Below are 22,807 nucleotides of genomic sequence, written 5' to 3' on the forward strand. Positions count from 1 at the left end.
GCAGATATATTTCGGACAGTCTGCTTTATAACAAGCACATATATTTGAGTGACACAAGCATTCAGTGCAAGTCGTTAAATCACTGAAAACTTGCAGAAAATACGGATTTACGCAACACTTTTTGGTTAATGACCAAAAGGTCTGATTTTTTGCAAAAACGACGTTGAGTAAAGGTCGCAAAAGAGATGCTTGACAACTTATCTGAGAACCATAATACATATACTAACTCCTTTCTATAGAACTAGTAGTTTTGCAGGAAATCGAGATAAAGCATTCTTAATCCTTAGAAACTCAGCCACACTCGTCCCCTTCCTTTTCCCGACCTCAGATCACCTTTCGTTTCCAATGGATTTAATTCTACCAAGAGTTGCTTATTTTCACAAATTATCTACTCTGGTATATATCAGAAATATATTCTCAGAAAATTTAATTGTAACACGAACTTCTTTTCTCTTAAAGGGTAAGTCTGGGTGGCTGGGCATGGCGTATAAGTAATGTATACTCCTTCACTGCGTAATACGTAATTTACGGGTACACCATAGTATATAGTCGATATGTATACTCTAAAAACACTTTCATTTTACAATAATGGCGCCTAAAGAAAGATATATAACTAAATCTGTTCTGAAATGAATGAAATCTGCGCATCCATCACAAAAATTCTACACAGAGCAGGTAGATATCTGATTATCCCAGTTTAATTTGAAGTGAATTACTCGCATAGTAAGTCATAATGATACTAGACAAAGCAATAATACTTTTTGCAAACATTTTTCACTCACCTCACTTTTTCGGAGATCCTTTTGGTTCAGAAGCTCTCTGAACTACTTGCTCTTAGCAAGGTTAATCTCGACTGGACACTGTCCAATATGTTCACATGTGGTAAGGCTACATGTCTTAGAAGGATACAACGGGGGAAGAGAAGGAAGAATCAACTAGGTAGTTTCCTCTCATGCTCGAGCTTTAGGCAGACTGAAGCTAATAAATCTCCATAAACACACCTGGAATTCTTATTAGTCGCCTTAAAGCTTCTTTGATCTAACGGGGGATCCTTTTAGAGGAAATTTTTTCAATAGCCTTTTTTGACAGATCATGCGGGAGTCTTGTCAAGTTGTCATGTGATTTTTGTTTTTTTTTTGTTGGGTGATGGCAAACAAAATATCCGTATTTGGGACAAAGAGCAACCTGAAGCGATTCAAGAGCTATCATTTCATCCAATGGCGACCGTTATCACGCCTTGATAACCGACTATTTTATGCCTGAAATTGAAGCTCACGATCTCGGCTTTGATTTGGTTTCAACAACACGGCATTTGCCACACATCGCATCAATCAATGGATTTATTGAGAGAACACTTCGATAAACATATAATTTTACGTTTCAAATTGCGGTCTTCAGCCGGTCGATTGGCCACCAAGATCATATAATATCACACCATTCGACTTTTTTCTGTGGGGATGTGTAAAATCTAAAGCCTATGGGACAATCCCGCTTCGATTCTGGCCTTCTGGAAAACATGAACAATTAATGCTGGAACAAGTCATCGAAAATTGTAATCAACGTACTATATACCACCTGAGACGTAGCTGCGGCCAAAAGTTGAAGGAGATAATCGTCAAAAAATAAATGCAAAAAATGTTCTTCAAATAATAATAAATATTCCCCATTCAGCTGCATATGATGCGAGGATCAGCGCAATAACCAAATCTAACCTCACCTACTTTCTCGCAATTCTCGAGAGTTACGTCCGAACTTAGTCCACGCTATTTCTTTACGAAAACGTGTGACAGTTAATATTTTCACTGAATGTCTTCCTAGTAGGTCCATGGTTTATCCTTAGCCTTAGTAGTCGAACGGCCTTTTTATGTAAAAAATGTAATACCACTTAACCATGCCACTTCCCCTCCCATCCCTAATTTTCCACTGAGGTTTTACAACCATTTAGGCCATTTAAAACCACATAAGCCCCTTATTTTGGCTAAAGACTTGCACTGCACTTATTCAATCATACTTATTATTGGCGAAAGAAATCGGCAGATATTCCGTACCGTTATTTTCCACGAAACATGTGAAAGTAGAAAGACGTAAAAGAGGAAGAGCAATTTTCGACTTCGTTCGCTGCGCCCCGTGATTGACATTGGAAGTATACAATTTTCTGAAGCGTGCGAATATTTGTACTACATTAATACATTTCATACTCACACACACACACACAATCTACGCTGAGGCACGCACACACAGAGGCAAGCATAACACACGATTTGGGCAAACAACGTTAACGCTGATTGCGTTGACATTCAGCACTTAAGCAAACGCCGGCGGAAAATGGCAAATTGAATTTACAACAAAAATAACACAAGCAAATATGTAATGCCGTGTAATGCACACACTCATACACACTTACATATGTTAGAAAGGGCATATAAATGGGTGTGCGTGTGTGCGAAAACAGTAATAAAACAAACATCGATTTGGCACTGGAGCACCGTTTGAGAGGGGGGAAAAAATTAAAAGGAAATCAATTGAAGAGCACACCGCTCCCCGCCCCTTCTAACGTCAGGGGAAGTAGCTCAAGAGTGCTCATATGACAGCAGTTCTTCAAATCAATACAACAAATATAAATTGCTGCAAAAGTGCAAATTCAACAAAAACAAAATTCTACAACAAATGTTGATGGAATGTAAACCTTGAGCATTTATTACTGAACTCATACATTTGTACATATAGATATGTATGTATGTATATGTACATATGTATGTATTTGAGTAGTTGCGTGTGCGACGCATCTTTAACTGTCAAAAATTCCACTTCCATTACATTTGTGCTCGTTTTTACCGTTTTATAACTCGCGATTAATAAGCACTATTGTTCAGCTGGTTAACATGACGGTTATTAATATTACCGGTATTTTATTTTGAGATACTTTGTTGCAAGAAAATTTGTAATAAACATCTAAAGCCAAAAACGACTGCTAGAATCAAGAGTAATCGAATTTCTGACCTCGAGAATATATAATCTATGAATACACATATAAGACTGATGAAAAAAATGTGTTTAGAATTTCGCAAGCAAGCATCTAACTTGAAGCTACAATCATTATATGGCGGTGGAATATATGAGATGCTCATAATAAAGGCTAGTTACGGACCTATTGTGACAACAGTCGCGTCTATAGTATGTAAGCGGTACGGACCCAGCTATTTACACGCCATTGTCAACAACGACCTCCAAGTAATAAATAAATAATTATATGGAAAATTTTATTTCCACCCACCTTAGCTTCGCAATAGAATACTTTAAGATTCAAAATTTATTTTTCATATGAAAATACTTCAGAATATTTAGCGACTTTTTTTAAACTTTTTCACAGAGACTTTTTTAGAAATAGTATATACTATAAAAACCACTTGAATCTTTTTCTTTATTGGCGTAGACACCGCTTATGCGTTTATAGCCGAGTTTACAATAGTAAAGAAGCTCCTTATCAGTTCTTTGCCACCGTATTTGAATAGCTCGGCGGGCAATACATCGGCCTCCGCCGCTTTGTTGTTCTTCAGACGGGTAATTGCTATTCGAACTTGTTCACGGTCGGTCCATCGTCATCGATCGGGGAATCGGGTTCACCCTTTTTCACTGCCATTCAGCAGCATAATTTTTGTATACTCTGGACATCAGTCACTAGATCACCTCTGGGGATTCTACAAGGGAAACGCTCCTGCCTTGAAACCTTCTTTTAGTCGCCGCATCCTTTCGTAGAATTTTCGAACATTACCCCTGTCGACCAGCTTGTCAAGCTCTTCATACTCGCCCATTTCGGAATCTTTCTACAAGTCTCGGTATCTGTTCCGTCCCGTACGTGTTGTGGTCGATTGTAGCGGTGCGAGATAGGCAATCTGTTGTTGACACGGCACTCCTCTTTTGCCTTTTCCTAAAACCGTTTGCAACTGTACATAAGGAGCTTGAAATGTCTCAAGCTCTCATAGAGCAGGAGTGCAAGTCGAGAAAATCGTTCGGCTGTCTGTTGTGATTGCAGCTTCTCGACGTTGAACCACAAGGATCTACTCGCCTCCATGTTCCGTCCATGGCATTTCTTGGACGGCGGTGATGTCAGTCTTCGCTCTAACGAGGACATCAACCAGTTGGGCAGCGGCACCTTCCCATTTAAGGGACCGGACATTCCAGGTACATGCCCTTAAATCGAAATCCTTAACACGTTTGCTGGGGTCCCTCATCCCTGGGAAGTGATGATTCGCCTTCTCACTTTAGCTCCCCTTCAAACAGATGTTTTTTGGCTACGCAGAGGATACTTGGTTTAAGACCGGGAGCTTAAGCCATATGTAAAAGCATCGTTTCTGGTCATTCCTAAGTGAATAGCGCTCACTTGCGTGAACTTCAACCTATGGCTTTTTCCTCCGTCGAGGCTGCTTCGAAACACGTTTATGAAATCGTGATAGGTGATTTATCGTCGATGTTCGCGTATGAGCTCAAAAGTAAAAAGCAGTCGACTATATGGCTGTTTCAAGATCAGCCGAATCCAACAAAAATCGTTCACGCACGAAGTACTTCCAAGCAAAGGTTGCCTGGTTATAGTCCTGACTTTGCACCGAACGACTTATTTTTATTACCACACGTAAAAGTCTAAAAACGTCAATTGTCTCCATTTTATCTGCGTAGACAAGAGACTTCCCATAACCACACAAATAAGAGTTCCGTAGTGTTGAATATATAATGATCTAGAAGGCCAAACCACAGGCCCACGACGCGAAACAATGTACTCAACAAAAGTTTCCTTCAATAAATCGGTTGTTTCCTTATCTGTGTGACATGTAGGGTCATCTTGTTGCAACCAAAGGTCGTTCACGTTAACATCCTCCAATTCAGGCTAGAAAAAATCGTGGCTCTATACCTATATATCTATTTAACTGTAACATAATGGCCGCCTTCATTTTTTAAGAAATATGGGCCAATGATTTCCTCTGCCCATAGAACACACCAAACAGTCACTTTTTAAGAATCCAAACGTTACTTCGTATTAAGTCCAACAAATATTGCCTCATAAAAAACAATACGTCTAAAGAAACTATATACCATAAAGCCAACCGTAAAGAAGAAAATCTTTAAATTAGGTATATGGAGGATATGTGGAATATTGCTACGATTTCGCCCATTTTTTCTCTAATATAATTGTTCAATTTCCTTTTTATACCCTGAAGTATACATATGTCGGAGATCCTATAAAATATATATGGATAGCGTTGCGAGCGATTAGCGTGACGAGCTGAGTCGATTTAGCCATGTACCTCTATATATATGCGAACTACTCAATCAGTTTTTGAGATATTGATCACTGAAAGTGAAGCATCAAGTCCTTTTATGAAAAACTGGTTCATTTTACGAGATATCTTCACTAAATTTGGCACGAATTATTTCTCAAGGAGACGCTACAATATTGAAAGAAATTGTACAGATCGAGACACTATATATGTACATTAGAGTGATTCAAAAAAAAAAATTTTTTCATTGAGTTATAAAATTCATAAGAAATAAAAAATTTTCCCAAAAATAATCAAACTTTAACTGTTAATATCTTTCAAAAGTTGGGGTTTACGAAAAAATCATCACAGACCTTTTTTGTAGAGCATTCAATCTCCTACAACATCTAAGGAACAATATATTTTTTTAAGTAATTGGAAGCGAGATATAAATTTTTCTATCTGATAATAAGAAAAAATAGAAAACTGTATGTAGGAGGACCTTCCCGTTACAATTAAAAACTCATGTTTGGAGAGGCTTTCTTAGAGGTGTCTAGGAACCTATTTTTCCGAGTACCAAACGAAAAAAAAAATTTTTTTTTTTGAATCACTCTAATGTACATAGTATATCATATCGCTGCCATACAAACTATGCGATCAAAGTCAAGTTATTGTGAGAAATCTTTTGTTAAGAACCGAACCGAAGTCAACGTTTTTTTGCCTTTTATGTCATGTAGAATGTAAAGCTTAATACTTGTGACGTATTTATTAACTAAGTTATCGAAAGTTTACAAAAATTGTTCTATCTGCGTGTTTAATATGCGGCTGCACCCAAATTTAATCTTATCTTATTTCTGCATTTAAAGTTTTACTTCAATTTATTATTTTCTGGAATTCAAAGAGTAATACATTTTAGAGCGCTAATTATGCATGTATATACCAGAAATACACTGAAAATATTTTTTTACTTTTGTTAAGTTATTTAAAGCACTTCCTCTAAAAATATAGTTTAGGGCTTGGCATTAATTTTGTCAATAATTCGTGACTTTTAGTATGATACTCAATCCAAATATACATAAATTTACACACATATGCGCACAGATAGATACATATTTCTATATAGAGGCGTGAGGTAGCGTGTCATTTGAGTCATGTAATACTGACTTACCTATCCACAGACAGACTTGTATACTTCTATGACTAACTTTAGCACTCAAACTCACTACAATTAGTTCTCAAAGCAACACAACTAAACATTCGCAGAGCGTATTAAGCATAGAGAATTGGATAAAAGCACTGAACCGCAGTCAACGCTAGCAAACTATAAAAGCTACAAACAGCAAAACTCCGATCCTCAGTTGAAACTAGATTTTTAAGCAGCAACTCGATAAACGACCAACTTAGAGAAAAGAGCCAGACATAAAAACAATAGCAGCGCGAAAACAACTATCGCAAAGTTACAGACAAGCGAGAAGCCAAGAAGCCGTTGAAGTGTGTTGACATAGAACAAGAAGAAAGAAGTCAAATTTTAAGGGATTTTTATTGCAAAAATTGCAATTAGTCGTAAAAGTAAACACCAGCAGTAATTAAACGTGCTCCCGACTATGAGGTCAAGCGGTCTGAAAAGTGTGTCGTGCTCGCTGGCGATGCTGATTTTGGCCATCATCCTCTGCCTCTGCGCTACGGAAATTGGTAAGCTTGAATTTACGTGTACTCAAACCAACAGCAACAACAACGCCGGCCAAGCAGCGCATGTGTGTTCGTAGTGCTTGAGTAATTAAACAAAGAAAGCATTTTAGCGACTAAATAAACAGTTCAACAAACCAGAGAGCTCTTAACAAAAAGACAAAGTATGAAGAAGACCACGTGAGACAAAGAGTTAAATAAACTGCTAGTGATCATTGCCAGCGATCGCAAACATTTGTGAATTGACAATTTATTAACCACTTATGGAATAATTATGCCGAAGAAGGTTGTGTAAATACAGTGTTGCTTCGATTGTTGGTTAGCCATGAAGTGTGTGAAATGGTGAATGGTTCAGTGTCATCTGTGTAAGCTTAATAACAGGTTCAAGCAGCTGACTCAATCATGTTGTATATTGTCTCACGATCTTCAAACATACGTCATTTAGCTTAGACAATTTGTAGTTGAAAGCAATCTAGAAAGGATCTTGTTTGGGTTTCTCTTTCGTATTAAGTTGATTAGCCTGAAATAGAACTTAATTTGCCTTTTCTGATATTATAATCAAATTTTGAACGAAAAGTGACTTCATGTAGGCCAAAAGAAGAATAGGAACAGGTAAGGATTATAGCCAATATTATACGTTCACTTAATTTTGTTTTCTCAGAGATAGGCATTTATACATAGATATGTGTAATAGCCAAGTCCACGATTTGAACCATTTTACGCACAAATGTACATTAATATCAGGAAAATATGTTATCTGAATTTCATTAACAAATCTCACAGACTGCCAGATATTTTCAGTATAGGCTCTGACGTCCATTTATTCGGTATCAAGGGCTGAAAAGTTATGATCCGATTTCGGCCACTTTGTAATAAAAGATGGTATACTGAGGACAAAGTTTTGTTCCGACATCTTCAATGGTACTTATAACTGTATTTGAAAAATATTCTGGTGTTAGTTCGTTGTCACCTATTTTTACACCATAAAGTTTGAGTATGGAATTACTGAAATGACACGCCCATTATCCACACTAAGTCTTTGCCTTGTTGCTATAAAGTTCTTGACGTATTTAGTTGTTCGCAACACAATTTACATGGAAAGTGGACGTGGTTATCATCTGATTTCATTTAAAAGATGATCCGAGATCACGACCTTCAATTTCAGACATCAAATAGTCGGTTATCATGACGCGATCATGATCGCCATTGACGGTTTCGTGCGTACTGGCATCATTTTTGAAAAAATATAGACCGATAATGCCACCGGCCCACAAACCACACCAAACCGTTGTTTGTTCTAGATAAAATGATAGCTTCTTTTTTTAGGTTGCAAAAAGCGGCAGTTTTGCTCATTTTCATACCGCTTAAGCCAGAAATGGGTCTCATCGCTCAACAAAATATGGCTCGAAAAAGTGGGATCTTCTTGTAGCTTTTCAAGAGCCCATAGAGCGAGGCGATGTCGCTTTTGAAGGTCGGGCGGTTTCAGTTCTAGAACAAGCTGTATTTTTTACGTTTTTTATATAAAATCTCGACCTAAAATGCCTCATATGTCAGTGCGAGTTTCTGCAAACGGTACCGAATCGACTCTCCACGCTCTTCGTGTACACTCTCAGCTACGGCTGCTATATTTTCTTCACTTCGTGCTGGACGTGGTCTATTCGGTCGAATATTATCTATTAATGAATGCTGCGTCTCAAGATGAGTGATGGTGTTGCGAATAGTATGCTCAGTAGGTGGATTATGTTGACCTTGTATGAAACGGTGCTATAAAGACTTGTGCCAAGCAAGTTGGGTCGATTTTGCTTTGGAATTTGTGCGATAAGTATGTACTTACGATATATAAAGAGGCAGCAGCATGTTACCAGGGTACAAAAGTTTAATCAGCATTTTCTGCATAACGAGGAAATCTATGAAATCGATACTCTTTGTACGATCTTTACACTTCCATCTTCCCCTTGGTTTTTGATATCGAAAGATTTTTTAAATTTACTCGCCGTAGACTTTGTTTAGAATTTTTATTCGATTTTTCTCAATAATACTATCGAATATTTTTATTGACGTTTAATTTAATCGGTGTATATAGACTTTCCTCATCTCTTTGAACCCATCTCCTTGAACGCACTTAATTGGGCCTTTAATCAATGGCTCTAAGGTATGGGAGATTGAGTACAGTTAGTGATCTATGTACAATGTTGTATTGCATAGGGTCATTGCGATTGGTTTAGATATGTACGAGAAATAGAAATAAAAGTACTATGTACATACATACTTATATCGGATAAGAATAAAATAAAGTTTTCGATCAACTTCTTAATTTAGACACTTAACACTTTTCTTCATCATTTTCTAGCTCTTTTAAGTAAATTTTATAATTCGGATAGATTGAAACTTTATCAAAAAATCTTTACTCGGACGGAACATATAGCAGATTTGAATAAAGCTATCAAATTTTATCAAAACTCACCTAATATGAAAGTTGGAAATTCATTAAATACCCTCCATATATAATAACGATAATTTCTCCACCGCGAATATCTACTATTTACTTTATGTAATAATAACAAATTTTAAAGCAACTCATTAGGTTAAGTTTGGAATTGATTATTTTTTACTTTCTCTATATTTTTTCTTCTTTATTAGTAAATCATTTGTATTTGCAAGGCATTTCTACGTATATGACTCATATTGTTTGCGCTTATTACTTTTACTAATGGCTAAAAATATTTTTTGACAAACAGCTGCTTTGCTGTGCTTAATATAAAAACAGCTTAATTTTAATAGCTTTTTGTTAGAAATTTGATATCGCAAATACATATGTTTTTCATTCTGATATATGTAAACGAAAATGGTAACGTACCATGTGTGACTTGCATAATACATGGTGAGCCGATAATATTTCCAATTTCATATTTAATATTAGGTCCTTTTTCATGGTGGCAGAGTTTTCGGCTTTACGATTTCTGTATCACTTAAGGTTAATAGTCGACGAGGCCTTCTTTGAATCCTCTTTAAATTATCAACTGTCTTCGATTCACCAAGTGTTGGAGAGTATCGAACCGAACAAACTGTACCAGGTGTTCAATCAAACTGGCAAAACTTGTCTTTTGAGGTATTCAAAATTGTATTTGGGTTCTTTCTTAGTGAAATAATTTCTCCTTCCATATCTAAAAACGTTTGAGTAACCCCTTAGTTTTGTTTTCTCCCAATAAACTATCATGCTTGATTTTAAGTCCTAAGTTCCTAAAATCAAAAAAATTATTCTTTGACATTTTTTTGCCATTTTAGCCATAGGTACCCCACAAACTAGGGAAAGGCTAGCCTTACTAAGGGCAAAGATCCCAGTGATCCTTATAGCATTTTATAGAAAAAAATATAAAGGGTTACAATAACGTTTTTTTTTTATCGCAAGTGTTGCCCGTTTGCTTGAGTATCTGGTTTAGTTTGTTCGATTCGCTGGAGAGTAACGCTTGGTGCATCTAAGGGGGATCGTATGTATCAATCTTAATGCTATGACTCACTAAATAGAATTAGACACTGATGAAGTCCACAGTAATAAATTAAAGAAATGTATTAGCCTCTAAGTTTTAGTATTTGTTAACAATAAAACTGATTTAAGGAATGCGGAGTTTAACGTAGACTCAGGAGCGTAGACATTCAAAATGTTTACGGATTATGGAGTCGCAAAAATATTGCATACAATTGTCCCAATTACAACAGGATTTTACTTTTTGACTTAAATAAATTGTTCGTCAAGCTTATATTCCTTCTGCCAAAGATGTATAAACTGTAGTATTATGAGATTTCAATCAGTTTGTTCTATTGCCTTAAGGTAGCACATAGCTTCGCTGTTGAAATTCGCGCATTCCAATTAAGGCAAAAATATAATATCCTCCAGACATTAAATGTATGTTGCAATTCAATTACTAAATATACAAAACATATTAGCGATATTATTCTATGCCTGGTGGGCCAATATTGGCAATTATAGTATGAAGCACAGTGGTTATCTTTCATGCGAATATTAGTATTTTTGATGGTGAATAAACTGGGGTTAAAGTAAATTTTAGACTGATTTTTCATAACATTTTTTATATTTTTTTGCATATTTTTTTTTCTAAAATCATTTGAGCTAAATGAAGACTCTTGCTAGTTAAAAAATGCAGGCATCGAAAGCTTGTCTTCCATTCCGAAATGCAGTTATCTGAGACTTTTATACTTACATATAAAATATTTAAAACACACATTTAATAAAAAAAATGGACTAAAATCTTGGGTCTACCAACAATTTATTTAAAGCATTAATTGCTTAACACAGCCCACTGTGCGTCGTGCTGTGGCTTTGTTATTATTTATTAAAAGAATCGCTAATGCTAGCATATCGTAGTATGTGTAGGTGTGTATGTGTACACATGCTTAACTGGCTGTAAATAATCGGTTAACTACGATTTAATACCTCGAGCGGCATTAGTGTGTATTTACAAAGGCCGACCAAACAAGTAATCAAGCAACAAATGATGCAACCATACAACCAATTCATCAATGTTGTCGATGAAAATCAAAGTTCCGTAATTATTAATTTACTCAAATAAGATGCCAATCAGTTTTGGTTCTATACTATGTACCTTTAAATATAAACATGTGTACAAACATATATAAATAACAACAATAGCTAATAGCGCGTACAAATATACATTTGTAGATTTGTATGTGTGTAGGTGTCTATTTATTTGCAGATACATGTGTATATAAGTTATTCATAGCGTATTTCCGAAACAGCATTCAAAGCTTGTTTCAATCGCGAAGTGTTTACGCACCAATACATTTACATATTTATTTATACATATCCGCGCACTTCTTCTTATTATTTGATGTTTCGGCTTGTGTGATTGAAAATCATTCCACCAAAATGTCTTAAGCACCCAGATAGCTAGGTAGTATTAACATACTGAGATATGAAATTTTACTTAATTATATATGTGATGAAAATGGCTTACATCATACTTCAGGTTTTCCAACATAAGAATATTAAAGATTTATGTAAAAGACCATATTATTCAGTTGTAATGAATTCGTAACGATCTGACTATCTGATCAAATTTGACCCGGAATGACAAAAATATATACACAATCCTTAGATTGCCGAACAGCTGCGACGTCACATTTTAGGTCTCTTGGTATGATACTACACGCTTGACACGCTTCTTGCCCGAAAAATTAAACACATGGCATTCGCCATTGAAAATGCGCAGAGGACCATAAACGCAGAACCTCTCTCTTGAAAGTAACGCCGACTTACCCGGTCGGGAATTATGAGTGACTTGTAGAGTTTGGTATTAACTCATCGAGAGATTGTTTACTCATTCCGAAGTAGCACCTGTTGGCAAGAGTTATTTTGCGTTGTATTTCGAGGCTGATGTTGTTGTTGGTGTTACTGCTGGTTCCATGATAGACGAAATGACTGTTTGCTTGATTACAGGAGATATTTCGTATAGCCCTCGTTCACTACCAGACCCATTTGCTTCACTTCTTTGTCCAAGCTGAAGAAAGCCGTACCAACGGCGCGATTGTTAGGCCCAGTGATATCGATGTAATCGGAATACGCCAGCAGTTGTACGAGTACACTCTTGTAGAAGGGAAGTTCAGCTCTGCAGTTCGAATTTCTACGTCAGGAGATTGAAGAAGTCGCACGATATGGAGTGGCCTTGTCTAAAACCTCGTTGGTTTCGAACGCTTCGGAGAGGTCCTTTCCGATCCTATTAGTTTTGGGGAGATACCAAATTCAGACATCGCGTCATAAAGACAGCTCCTTTTCGTGCTGTCAAAATACGCTTTAAAATCGACGAAGAGGTGATGTGTGTCGCTATTCTTTTCCAGTGTCTTTTCGAAGTTTTGGCGCATGGTGAATATCTGGTCGTTTGTTCATTTTCCAGGCTGAATCCACACTGATAAGGTCTAATCAGTTTGTTGACGATAGGCTTTAATCTTTGACACAGTACGCTCAATAGAACCTTATAGGCGATGTTAAGGAGGCTTATTCCAGATTATGGGGTCCCCTTTTTTGTGGATTAGGCTGAGCACACTTAAAATCCAATCGTCAGGCATGTTTTCGTGCGAGCATATTCTACAAAGAAGCTGATGCATGCTTCTTATCAGTACTTCGCCGCCGTATTTGAATAGCTCGGCCAGCAATCCATCAACCCCCACTTTGTTGTTCTTCTGACAGGTAATTGCTGTTCGAACTTCTTCATGGTTGGGCAATGGAACGTTTGCTCCGCCGTCATCGATTGGGGATTGTTAAGGTCACTATATAATTTATTCCCATTAGTGTAATTCTAAAAGAAATTCTCTACTAATTATTTATATTCAATTGAAGAAAAGTGTTCAATACAGTCAACGGTTCCAATGAAAATATAATAATGTATTAATAAATATTACTATTTCCAGCTGCGGCACCCTATCAAGAGTTACCACCGCGAGCTGGTCACGTGCCAGTTTACATACGCGAAGGTGACCAACCACTAAGTGAAATTCATCCTGGCTTAGCTGAAGCGTTCCATGAAGTGGCAGCACTCACTCAGAAGATTGAGGTGAGTGAAAAACCCCTTCTTAGTATTTAAATAATCTCTCTAAAAACTACTTTTTTTAGGATAAAAAGTCCGAAACAGCCAAGGATGACACAGTGAGTGACTCCAAGGACGAGAAAGCAGCACCTGTGACTGAGCCCGAGCCAACCGAGAGTGACATAGCATCCTTTGATGTGATCAAAGGTATTGAAAGTCAAAACGAATCAGCCGCGAAAAATGATGAGACAAAAGACGAACCAGATCAAAGCAAGAATGCTGATAAGAAGGAAGAATAAACACCATATGTGAAAATCTTAAAGCAATATTTATATATTATATTAATAAAATCATTTACTTTTTTATACAAATATACAATACATAAAATTTTAATATATTTAAAACTACTATTGTCGTTTTAGAAGAATAAATTATATATAAGTAATGGCTATTAAAGCGTTGAAAATAAGCTATAATAATAATGTAATCTCAACTATAATTCTTCATAGAATCTGATCCTTCAACATTAGCAAAAGTTTATCTTATCTTCAAAACTTTGTTCAGAAACTTCGTAGATCGTTGTGTGAAACGAGACGCTTAATAAATATTACACGTAGCGTTGGCTATGATGGCCTTCAATGTCTTCAGCGAGACTCGGTTTTTCATGTTCAGCTAATTTTTGGAGCGCCATTCGCTAAATTGTTGGTCAATGGTTTCGAAGACATATTCACAAACATTTGATGAATATAGGGTCCTCAGCTACATCTCTTTTCCGGCCTCTACTTAGACTCGATTCAAACCATATGGTACAAGTCTCACATTGATACGCTTCATAACCAAAACCTTAATCGAAATGTATTGAGTCTATCCATAAGACATGTTGAGGTCATCTGCTATTTCCTTGATGCCAGCACGATCATTTTTGTCCTTGATAAAAATTGCAAGCCCACAGATGAAGGTAGAGGATCGTCCAACAATGATATGGAGCTGGAAAATTTTTTTCAAATTCCAAATTGACTTTAATGGCAATTACAGGACTTAATGATAACATTATCCGTTAATTTGGACAATATTAATTTATATGCCCTCGATAATGTTAAGGAGTTGATCCAAAAATATTCATGGTACTAAATATTTGAAAGACTTTTTTAGATTTTTGGTGAAAAATTCAAAGCGATATCTCAACGGGAAGTGTTTATGGCCACGGCTTCATATAAACCGAACCACTGTGCAAACTAGGAAAAAGTTTTTATGGTTAGCGACTATTGATTATATTTGATCTTGAGTAAACATACTATAATTAGTAAAGATTCCTTTAGAAGATTAAAATTTGAATATTTCGATTTTATAGACTAACTTCGAAGAATAGAAAATTATACTTTCCCTCATAACTCAATCTTTCGAAAAAATTTGTTTGGTACAATGCCCTGTCGAATGTTGTTTCATGTTTTTGAAGCAGAATTTTATTTTCTATTCAAAATTTGTTAGTTTTTAGTTAATACTTTGGTTAATACAAAAACCAGCTGTGGTGAATAACTTAGTTTTTGATGTATCTCTGACGTTAGTTAAAAGGAAAGAAATTTTTTTGCAAATTTTATCCGAGGTTCTTTTTCGAAAAATGCAATTCTTCTGATAACAGCCGGTTTGCGAAGTTCTTCGTACTCAAAAAATCAAGAAACCCAGTTCAAACTTTTCTATAATATTTGTTAACAACTCTCTCTTACTAACACGAAGATTTTTAAACACAATTTGTTATCCCAACAGACGTAAATAAGCACAATCAAGTTTTCTACGATTTCACGACCCTGAATAAAGGCTTTAAGAGCTCAGTAATACCTTTAGAAACCAAAACTTCAAACATAACTACGAAAGAAATAGACAAATTCCCTTTTCTGTTTTTGAATTAATTCAGCATTTTCTATTTCGAATATTCTCAAAAAACAATTCTACACAATACTCCACAAAAACACAAAAGTCCATTTAAGACGCCAAACTTTGCATTCCAACAGGTAAGACTGAAAGTCTACAGCCGGCCAAAATAATAAATTTTCACGGTTGATGCAACAAATTGAAAAGCTTCAGTTATGTGCAATGGCGGCACTCGCCAAGTGTTTAATTTCAAGCGTTCCTTGCACACACACACACATACATGCGAACCTTTTTTGTGAACGAAGACTGGACTAAAATAAACCTTTTGAAGTGGTGAGCTGACATTGTGAGCAAATACGGTAAACTATGTATGTGTGTGTGTGTGTGTAGTGTGGAAAACTTAAAGTCTGGCAATATGAGGCGTAAATTTGTTTTCAACTTTTTTAATTGATTAAATTGCGAAGTTTCCAAAGTTTTGTTTTTACCGATTTTGGAATGCTGCCGCTACTAATAAAACACTTTAGCTCTCCCATACGCTCACTCACTCTCGCACTCACTTTTGCCCCCACCGCAAGCAAAACAAACAACAGACAAAAGTAATTTTGCCAAAAGTGACAAAATACAAAGAAGAAATTAATGAAAAAATAGGAAAACGAGATAAAAGTGGATTGGGCATGTTTTTGTTTTACCGGCCGAGAAATGAAAAACACGCGCAAAAGCTCTCTGCAGCGTGAGCATTATCATGAAAAAGCAATTCATGCCCTTCATTCACTCATTCACACCTATTCAAGCGTGTAATTAAGTTTAAATTTTATTTGGGGGAAAAAGGGTATGGTAAATTTTTTTTTGTGAGAAAATGGCAAAAACATTTAGTGCATAGTAATAGACTATTGTCTTTGAGGAGAGGCGTAATAATACACCTTTAACTTCTATTCTCTTCTCCAAACATCTTTAGTTCAGCTTAACCACATTTGATTACTTCGACTACAGTATATTGATGACCTTTGTGCGCAACCAAATGGCTTTATTAGCATCTATTCTGCAAGTATATACTGGGTTTGCTGATATTTGCTGCATAATTTTAGGCTTAGTAATGAAAATGTGTAAAATATGATCTTCCGTAAGTATTAACGCCAATTACTTACACATATAAAGTATACATTATCTTTAATGTCCACAAAGGGGAAAAATATTTGAGGTGTAGTACAAAGCCGCCGATTATTTTCCAATAGATGGCTTTAGTATTCTGTATCTCGTATGTTATATAAGCTTTCAGTATAGGTTGAGTTAGGTTAGATTAGGTTATACTGGCCGTTTGTCACGCCATACATACTAATCCGCATTGACGCCATATAAAAGCTTACATAGTGTAATTTAAGCTGAATTATTCGTCATATAGAACACCAACGCGTTTTGCTAAAAGACTTGATATCTAATTTTAAAACTTCTTCTAGTGGCTTGAAAAGCGATAAGACGAGTTCTAGATAATACTGGCCAGATATACAGGAGGTATTCCAGCGGCTCACTAAAACCCAATTTTTCCCCTAATCGCATGTGTCGTCGTTACTTACGCCATCCGTTTTGAATTTGTTGCAAGTAGGTTGTGACCTGACATTACGCGAACAATCTTCTTGCAGACCTTTAGAGACCGAATTAGTGAAGTAAAAATTTCATTACATATCACTTTTAGTGATTTTCATATTTCCGGTACTATTTTCTTATGACACTTTTAGCCGACCTCTGAAGAAAATGGTTACTGGTGGTAAAAAGTAGTTATTTTAAGGTAACGTTAATTCAAAATGGTAGTGGTCGAATCACGGTGATCTAGCGTAATCGGTGGCCAAGCCAAAATTGACGGTCAGGAAGATTTTACTAAGTACTTGATAGGATTGATAGAAACAAAGTCTTATCTCCGACCTGTACTGTCAACAATTTCACCATCTGAAGATTATAATTTCCCAGAAACAGCCTAATTTGCACAATAAGAGAGGAATTGTGTTCCAGAAGTGTCAGAAAGTTTTTTTGAAGGTTCTTATGCAACCACCTTATAGTCCGAATGATATTTGCTTTCAATAGCAAATAGCAATTAGAGAACCTAATGAAAATCGACTGTGCCAATTTTTTGCCAATGGAGACGAGGGTTTCATGAGAGCGACATTCCGATATTACGCCCTCTGCTGAAACAACGGGCTGTGGTTGGTTTCGTCCCTTCAAAGCTGTCGATTTCGATATTGGATCAAAAGCCTTCGAAGACGGCGAATGAATGAAGATCTTGCTCGATGAAGGTCCGTGTCAAGCGCAGGAAGAATTTGCTTCACCATTGGGAGTCTCTCGTCAAGCCATTTAAAAACGAATACATGTGCTGGAAATAATTCAGAAACAAAGAACTTGGATTCCTTATTATGCATGACAACGTTGCCAAACCTGTTAAAACCTACCTGGAAACGCTTAAATGGGAAGTCCTACCCCACCCGCCTATTCTCCAAATATTTTAACGTCCGATTATTATTTGTTCCGTTCGATGACACATCGTCTGGCGAGAGGAGGAGGCAGGAAAAAATCCACTCATATGATGAGATCAAAAAATGGCTTGATTCTTGGATGGCATCATAAGATGAACAGTTTCACTGTAATGGTACTCGAGCTTTGTAGTAGGTGGACAAGATTTGCGATTTAACAACGCGTCTATTGATTCATTAAAATGTTGCACCGGAATCTTAAAGCCTGCAATAATGCTCGATAGATCGTTGAAGATCGCCATTTTGGTACAGACCTTATCTTGATATCACTTTCCATTGTTGTATTTAAGCCATTTTATGCCCTCAATGAAACTATTAATCTCCGTTATGCTGTTTGCTTTTTTGATGGATTCCAAAAATTCGATGTCTGATTTGTGTTAGAGCTGGGCAGTCACAGAGAAAAGGAAAAACCAAAGCTCCTTTCGAGTTTGCAGCTATGGCAAGCGCTATTGTAGGGAATATCCATTTTTAACGCATGTTCTCTAAATTTTCAATACCCTCAGTAGCTGTAAGTCTGTGTATCGTTTTCCTGTATTAGGTTTTAGATTTCCATTTATTTTGCTCAAACCACTCAAAGGCCGATAGTCACCAAGAAAAAAAATATGTTGTATGTTTGGTGCATTATTTTTTGGGCATTATTTGCAACCATGATTAGGGATAGAAATTTTTAAATTTGTTTCAAGCAACATATTGAAAAGTCTTTATAATTTAAAGTATACTCAAACAATTCGCGCTATCCCCAGTTATCTCATGCAAACCGCATATCCATAAAATATAAAAATTCGACTACGTCACTATACATATGTATGTATAAACAGTGAAATGATTTATTATGTTTCATGATTTTATAACGGGTGATCCAAGTTGATATACTTTTTTCAATAGCCCTGTTTTGACAGATCACGCGTGAGTCAAGTCAGGCTGTCATGTTGTTTTCAGTACAATGGTAAGTCTTGCGCCTGAACAACGTTTACAAATCGTTCAACTTTATTAAGAAAACTCACATTTAGTCAAAATGTGTCATAAAATCATAAATATACTTTTACATATTACATTACATATAAAAATAAGTTTACGCTACTACAATTTCCAACGCTATGTGATCGGTTCGTTATAACCTATGAATTTATGAGTCTAGCCCCTAATTCTGTAAAGAATGTGAATGAGAATGAGAATTTATGGTCAATATAATTGACCTACTGAGCGCACTATTCGCAACACCATCACCCATCTTGAGACCCAGCATTCATTATTGGATAATATTCGACCGTGGTCTATTAGGTCCAGTACGCAGTGAAGAAAATATAGTTGCTGAGAATGTACAGGAAGACTGTGAAGAGTCTATTCGGTGCCGTCCGCAGCAACTCAGTCCGACGTATGGAACGACTTGTCGCTTTCAACGTCGAGATTTTAAATTGAACTCGCTCGTAATTGAAGCTCGTGATCTCGGCAATATTTGGTTTCAGCAAGACGGCGGTACTTCCCACGTATTGATGGGTTCATTGAGAGAACACTTCGGTGATCAGGTAATTTCACGTTTTGTGCCGGTCGATGGACCGCCAAGATCGTGTGATATCACACAGTTAGACTATTTGCTGTGGGGATATATAAAATATAAAGTCTATGCGGACAATTCCGCTTCGATTCAGGCTTTGGAGCAAAACATCACACGTGTCATTCGCCAGTTATTATTTAGAATTAGAATCAATCGATGGACCAACTGAGACGTGGCAGCGATCAACATTTGAAAGAGATAATCTTTAAAAAATAAATGCTAAAGAATGTTCTTTCGAATGATAATAAACATTTCCCATTAAGTTTGACGTTTCTGTGTTTTTCTTAAAAAAAAAAAGGAAACCTCAAAATGAATCACCCTACAATGCCGTATTTACATTCCATTTAGTCTTTTATAATATTTGCATAATGCTAAAAGTAGTCAGTTGCCGTAATAAAAAAAATGTTCTCGATTTATAAACAAAGAAATCACCCTGAATTAACTAAAATCCAGGTTTTTCGTTGTTGATTTTTTTTATAAAATATTTTTGCCAATTTTGAAATGAACTGATTGGCCTCATTTTGTTTGAATAATACTTTACAAAATATATCTTTGCTGTAGGTCAGTCTCAAAAACAGCTGCGTGTTTATGGCGCCGCTGATATCACGACGGCTCACACACGTATGTATGTACCCACTGACTTATCATTTGACTTATTATATTTATAAACAAGAAATTTATTAATTACTTAAAAAATATGTATATATATAATGTGGAATGTCTCACAAAATTTAAGTATATAAAGCAAAACTGCTCTAGCTGAATAATTATTCCCACTTAACGGTACAGAGGACTAGTTAGTTGAAGATGGCTCCTACAGTATTGCGCGTTTTCCTGTTGATGGCGATTGCCATGGTAAGATGATGAAGGATACTTTTATGAATGAAATAATAATAAAAAAATTAATTTAAATCTATTTCCAACTAACTTTTCCAGCCGCTAATTTTTGCCAACGTAAGTATTCTAAACGAGCTTCTGAAACATTTCTTAACCTACTATTTGTTCTCAGCCCCCACCATGGGGAATACCAGGTATTAAACCAGAGGCATCTTCCACCACTCTTGCACCAACTACTACTCGAGCTCCAACTAGAGGTACCTGTCCCGAGCCCACTGAAGAATTATTGGGGGTAAGTACATATATTGAAGGAAAGCAATTCACAAAAAAATCATTTCTTAATGAGGTTTCATCTCTCATGAATATGAAATCGTAAGAATACATTTTCCGATATTTGTAAATATCAGTTAGCTATGAGAGTTCTAATCTCTCTAAAACATACGCCAAATAGTTGTGCCCAAACAGTACTTGGTAAATTTCGGTACACAGACCAGACTAAATACATATTGGTTTTGAAGAAACTGGTAATAATTTTTTATGAAAACGGAATTTGTATATGGGAGGTACAGATACTGTCCATGTAAGTTATTTCTTTAAAAATTTAGAAGTATTGTACCAAGTTTAGAAAACAATAGAGGAAATATAGAGATCTCAGAGATTTCGGAACAATTTTTTTGAGATGTGGCAATCAACAAAACTATAATATATTCTCTTATAATCCACAGTGCATCCGTCAATGGCCTTGCCAATACCTTTTGCGTCTGGATTTACGGTGAGTAGCAAGTGATGAACAGTTATTTTTGAAAAGTGCTTGAAACTAGTGCAACATTTTCTTTAATCTAATGCCAAAAACTTTATTTTTGAAACAGTTGTCTCCTCAATTTGAATGGCCTTCCACTAATTGGCAATGCCTTGGGTGGCCTTCTGGGTGGTGGCGGTGGCCAATCACCAACCCAACAGCCAGCGCTTGGCGGCGGCGGTGGCGGCATCTTAGGCGGTTCCGGTGGTGGTCTACTTGGTGGCCCTGGCGGTCTACTCGGTGGACTTTTGGGTTAATTTCTCAATCGATTGCGTGTATTTTAATTTAAGCTTCTGCTACATGGAACACCATAAAAAATCTGTATCCATGTACATATCTATATATATCTGTATATGTGTTTGAAAATAATAAAACTACATATTAATTGTCTGTGTATATAAAATGTTATGTGTGTTCTTTCTGCTTTAATGACTTCACTAGGTGTGTGGCATAAAACCATTTTCAATTCGACATTGGCGTTAAAATTTTAAAATTAAACCGAAATATTCGAGGTTTGTGTGAGTGTGTGTGTAATACCGACTAGCAAGTTGTTTCGCTATGAAATGGACCATATGCTGGCATGCCATTTTTAACTCGCTTTGCATCTGCAACACATACATTTGTACAACAATTCCACGAAGCGACACCCACTGCGAGTCGTCGTTGATTGCCGGCATTGGTGGCCCTCTAATTAAAGTTTACACTGCGTCAGCCATTACGAAAGGATCAAAAAGTGATAATCATATCAGTGCGACGAAAATGGCATCGTCGGGTGGTTGGCAGGTGGCGCTGAAGTGGTTTCCAATATTCGACTATCACCATTAAGACCGTTGCGAATTTTCGGTTAATTTTCGAATATTTGGCAAAATAACTAAAATGTTACACCAAAATTTGGAGAGAACTTACGGAATATAATTTTGAGGAATCTTTTAGTGAAAATACTTCTTAAGGGTTTGACTAACTACTTAGCCTCACGATGCAAAGTCGAGAAAAAAGGGGCTTTCGTAAAGTACATTCTCGTAGACGACTGCTGTCAAATTGTATATTTATGTCCAGTTATTTTAGTTAAATGTAGAAAGGAGAGCGCTTGGACGGTGTATACTGCGAATCTTTTCCTTAGATAGCGTTTAAAAATTGGTTTAACGAGTTCCAACGTGGTCACATCCAGTCCAGTTACCCCAAATCGGTTACTATTGAGAATAGCCTGGACTAAAATCCTCGATCTCGATCCTCGATGCGGGCCATCTTAAACGAAGCAAGGACATGAAAATTCTGAGTCGACAATCAGGTGCCACCTTTGCTCACTCTGGATAACAAACAGAACCGTGAGACTACTTCACAGCAGTGTTTGACGTGGCTTATTTGCAATTGGAAGGAGTTTCTGTTTCGTTTCGTGACAGTCGTTGAAGTTTGGCTCCAAAGCATGATCTATTTCGAGATTCCCTATTTAAAAAAAAAATACAGAAACATCGAATTAAATGGGGAATGTTTATTATCATTCGAAAGAACATTCTTTATCTCTTTCAAATGTTGTCCGCGGCTTCGTCTCAGATGGTACATCCAATTTTCGATGACTCTTTCGAGTATTTCGTCTGGTAACTGGTGAATGACACGTGTGATGTTTTGCTCCAAGGGCTGAATCAAAGCGGGATTGTACGCATAGCCTTTTGTCTTTACATATCCACTCAGAAAAAATTCAAACGGTATGATATCACACGATCTTGCTGCCC

At 36.5% G+C, this 22,807-nt stretch overlaps 2 protein-coding genes across 2 annotated transcripts; both read left to right on the forward strand.

The window, feature by feature from the left end:
• Positions 1-6,603: 6,603 nt before the first annotated feature.
• On the forward strand, positions 6,604-13,868 carry LOC120777700. The gene is made up of 3 exons (XM_040109179.1): positions 6,604-6,944; positions 13,383-13,525; positions 13,585-13,868. Exons 1-3 carry the CDS (start codon positions 6,857-6,859, stop codon positions 13,795-13,797), a joined length of 444 nt encoding a protein of 147 aa, XP_039965113.1. The 5' UTR covers positions 6,604-6,856; the 3' UTR covers positions 13,798-13,868.
• Positions 13,869-20,248: 6,380 nt separating this feature from the next.
• Positions 20,249-21,334, forward strand: LOC120776910 (uncharacterized PE-PGRS family protein PE_PGRS46). Its single transcript, XM_040107981.1, has 4 exons — positions 20,249-20,304; positions 20,438-20,570; positions 21,004-21,050; positions 21,148-21,334. Exons 1-4 carry the CDS (start codon positions 20,249-20,251, stop codon positions 21,332-21,334), a joined length of 423 nt encoding a protein of 140 aa, XP_039963915.1.
• The last annotated feature ends 1,473 nt before the right edge of the window (positions 21,335-22,807 follow it).

The sequence above is a fragment of the Bactrocera tryoni genome, chromosome 5, assembly GCF_016617805.1.
Source record: "Bactrocera tryoni isolate S06 chromosome 5, CSIRO_BtryS06_freeze2, whole genome shotgun sequence".
Classification (NCBI taxonomy): Eukaryota; Metazoa; Arthropoda; class Insecta; order Diptera; family Tephritidae; genus Bactrocera; species Bactrocera tryoni.

Excerpts from the sequence above, each read along its gene's own strand:
- LOC120776910 (XM_040107981.1), top strand. The coding sequence starts at position 20,249 with ATGGCTCCTACAGTATTGCGCGTTTTCCTGTTGATGGCGATTGCCATG. Across the intron at positions 20,571-21,003 it reads CCACTGAAGAATTATTGGGG|TGCATCCGTCAATGGCCTTG; the intron begins GTAAGTACATAT and ends TATAATCCACAG. Across the intron at positions 21,051-21,147 it reads CTTTTGCGTCTGGATTTACG|TTGTCTCCTCAATTTGAATG; the intron begins GTGAGTAGCAAG and ends TTTTTGAAACAG.
- LOC120777700 (XM_040109179.1), top strand. The coding sequence starts at position 6,857 with ATGAGGTCAAGCGGTCTGAAAAGTGTGTCGTGCTCGCTGGCGATGCTG. Across the intron at positions 6,945-13,382 it reads CCTCTGCGCTACGGAAATTG|CTGCGGCACCCTATCAAGAG; the intron begins GTAAGCTTGAAT and ends TACTATTTCCAG. Across the intron at positions 13,526-13,584 it reads CACTCACTCAGAAGATTGAG|GATAAAAAGTCCGAAACAGC; the intron begins GTGAGTGAAAAA and ends TACTTTTTTTAG.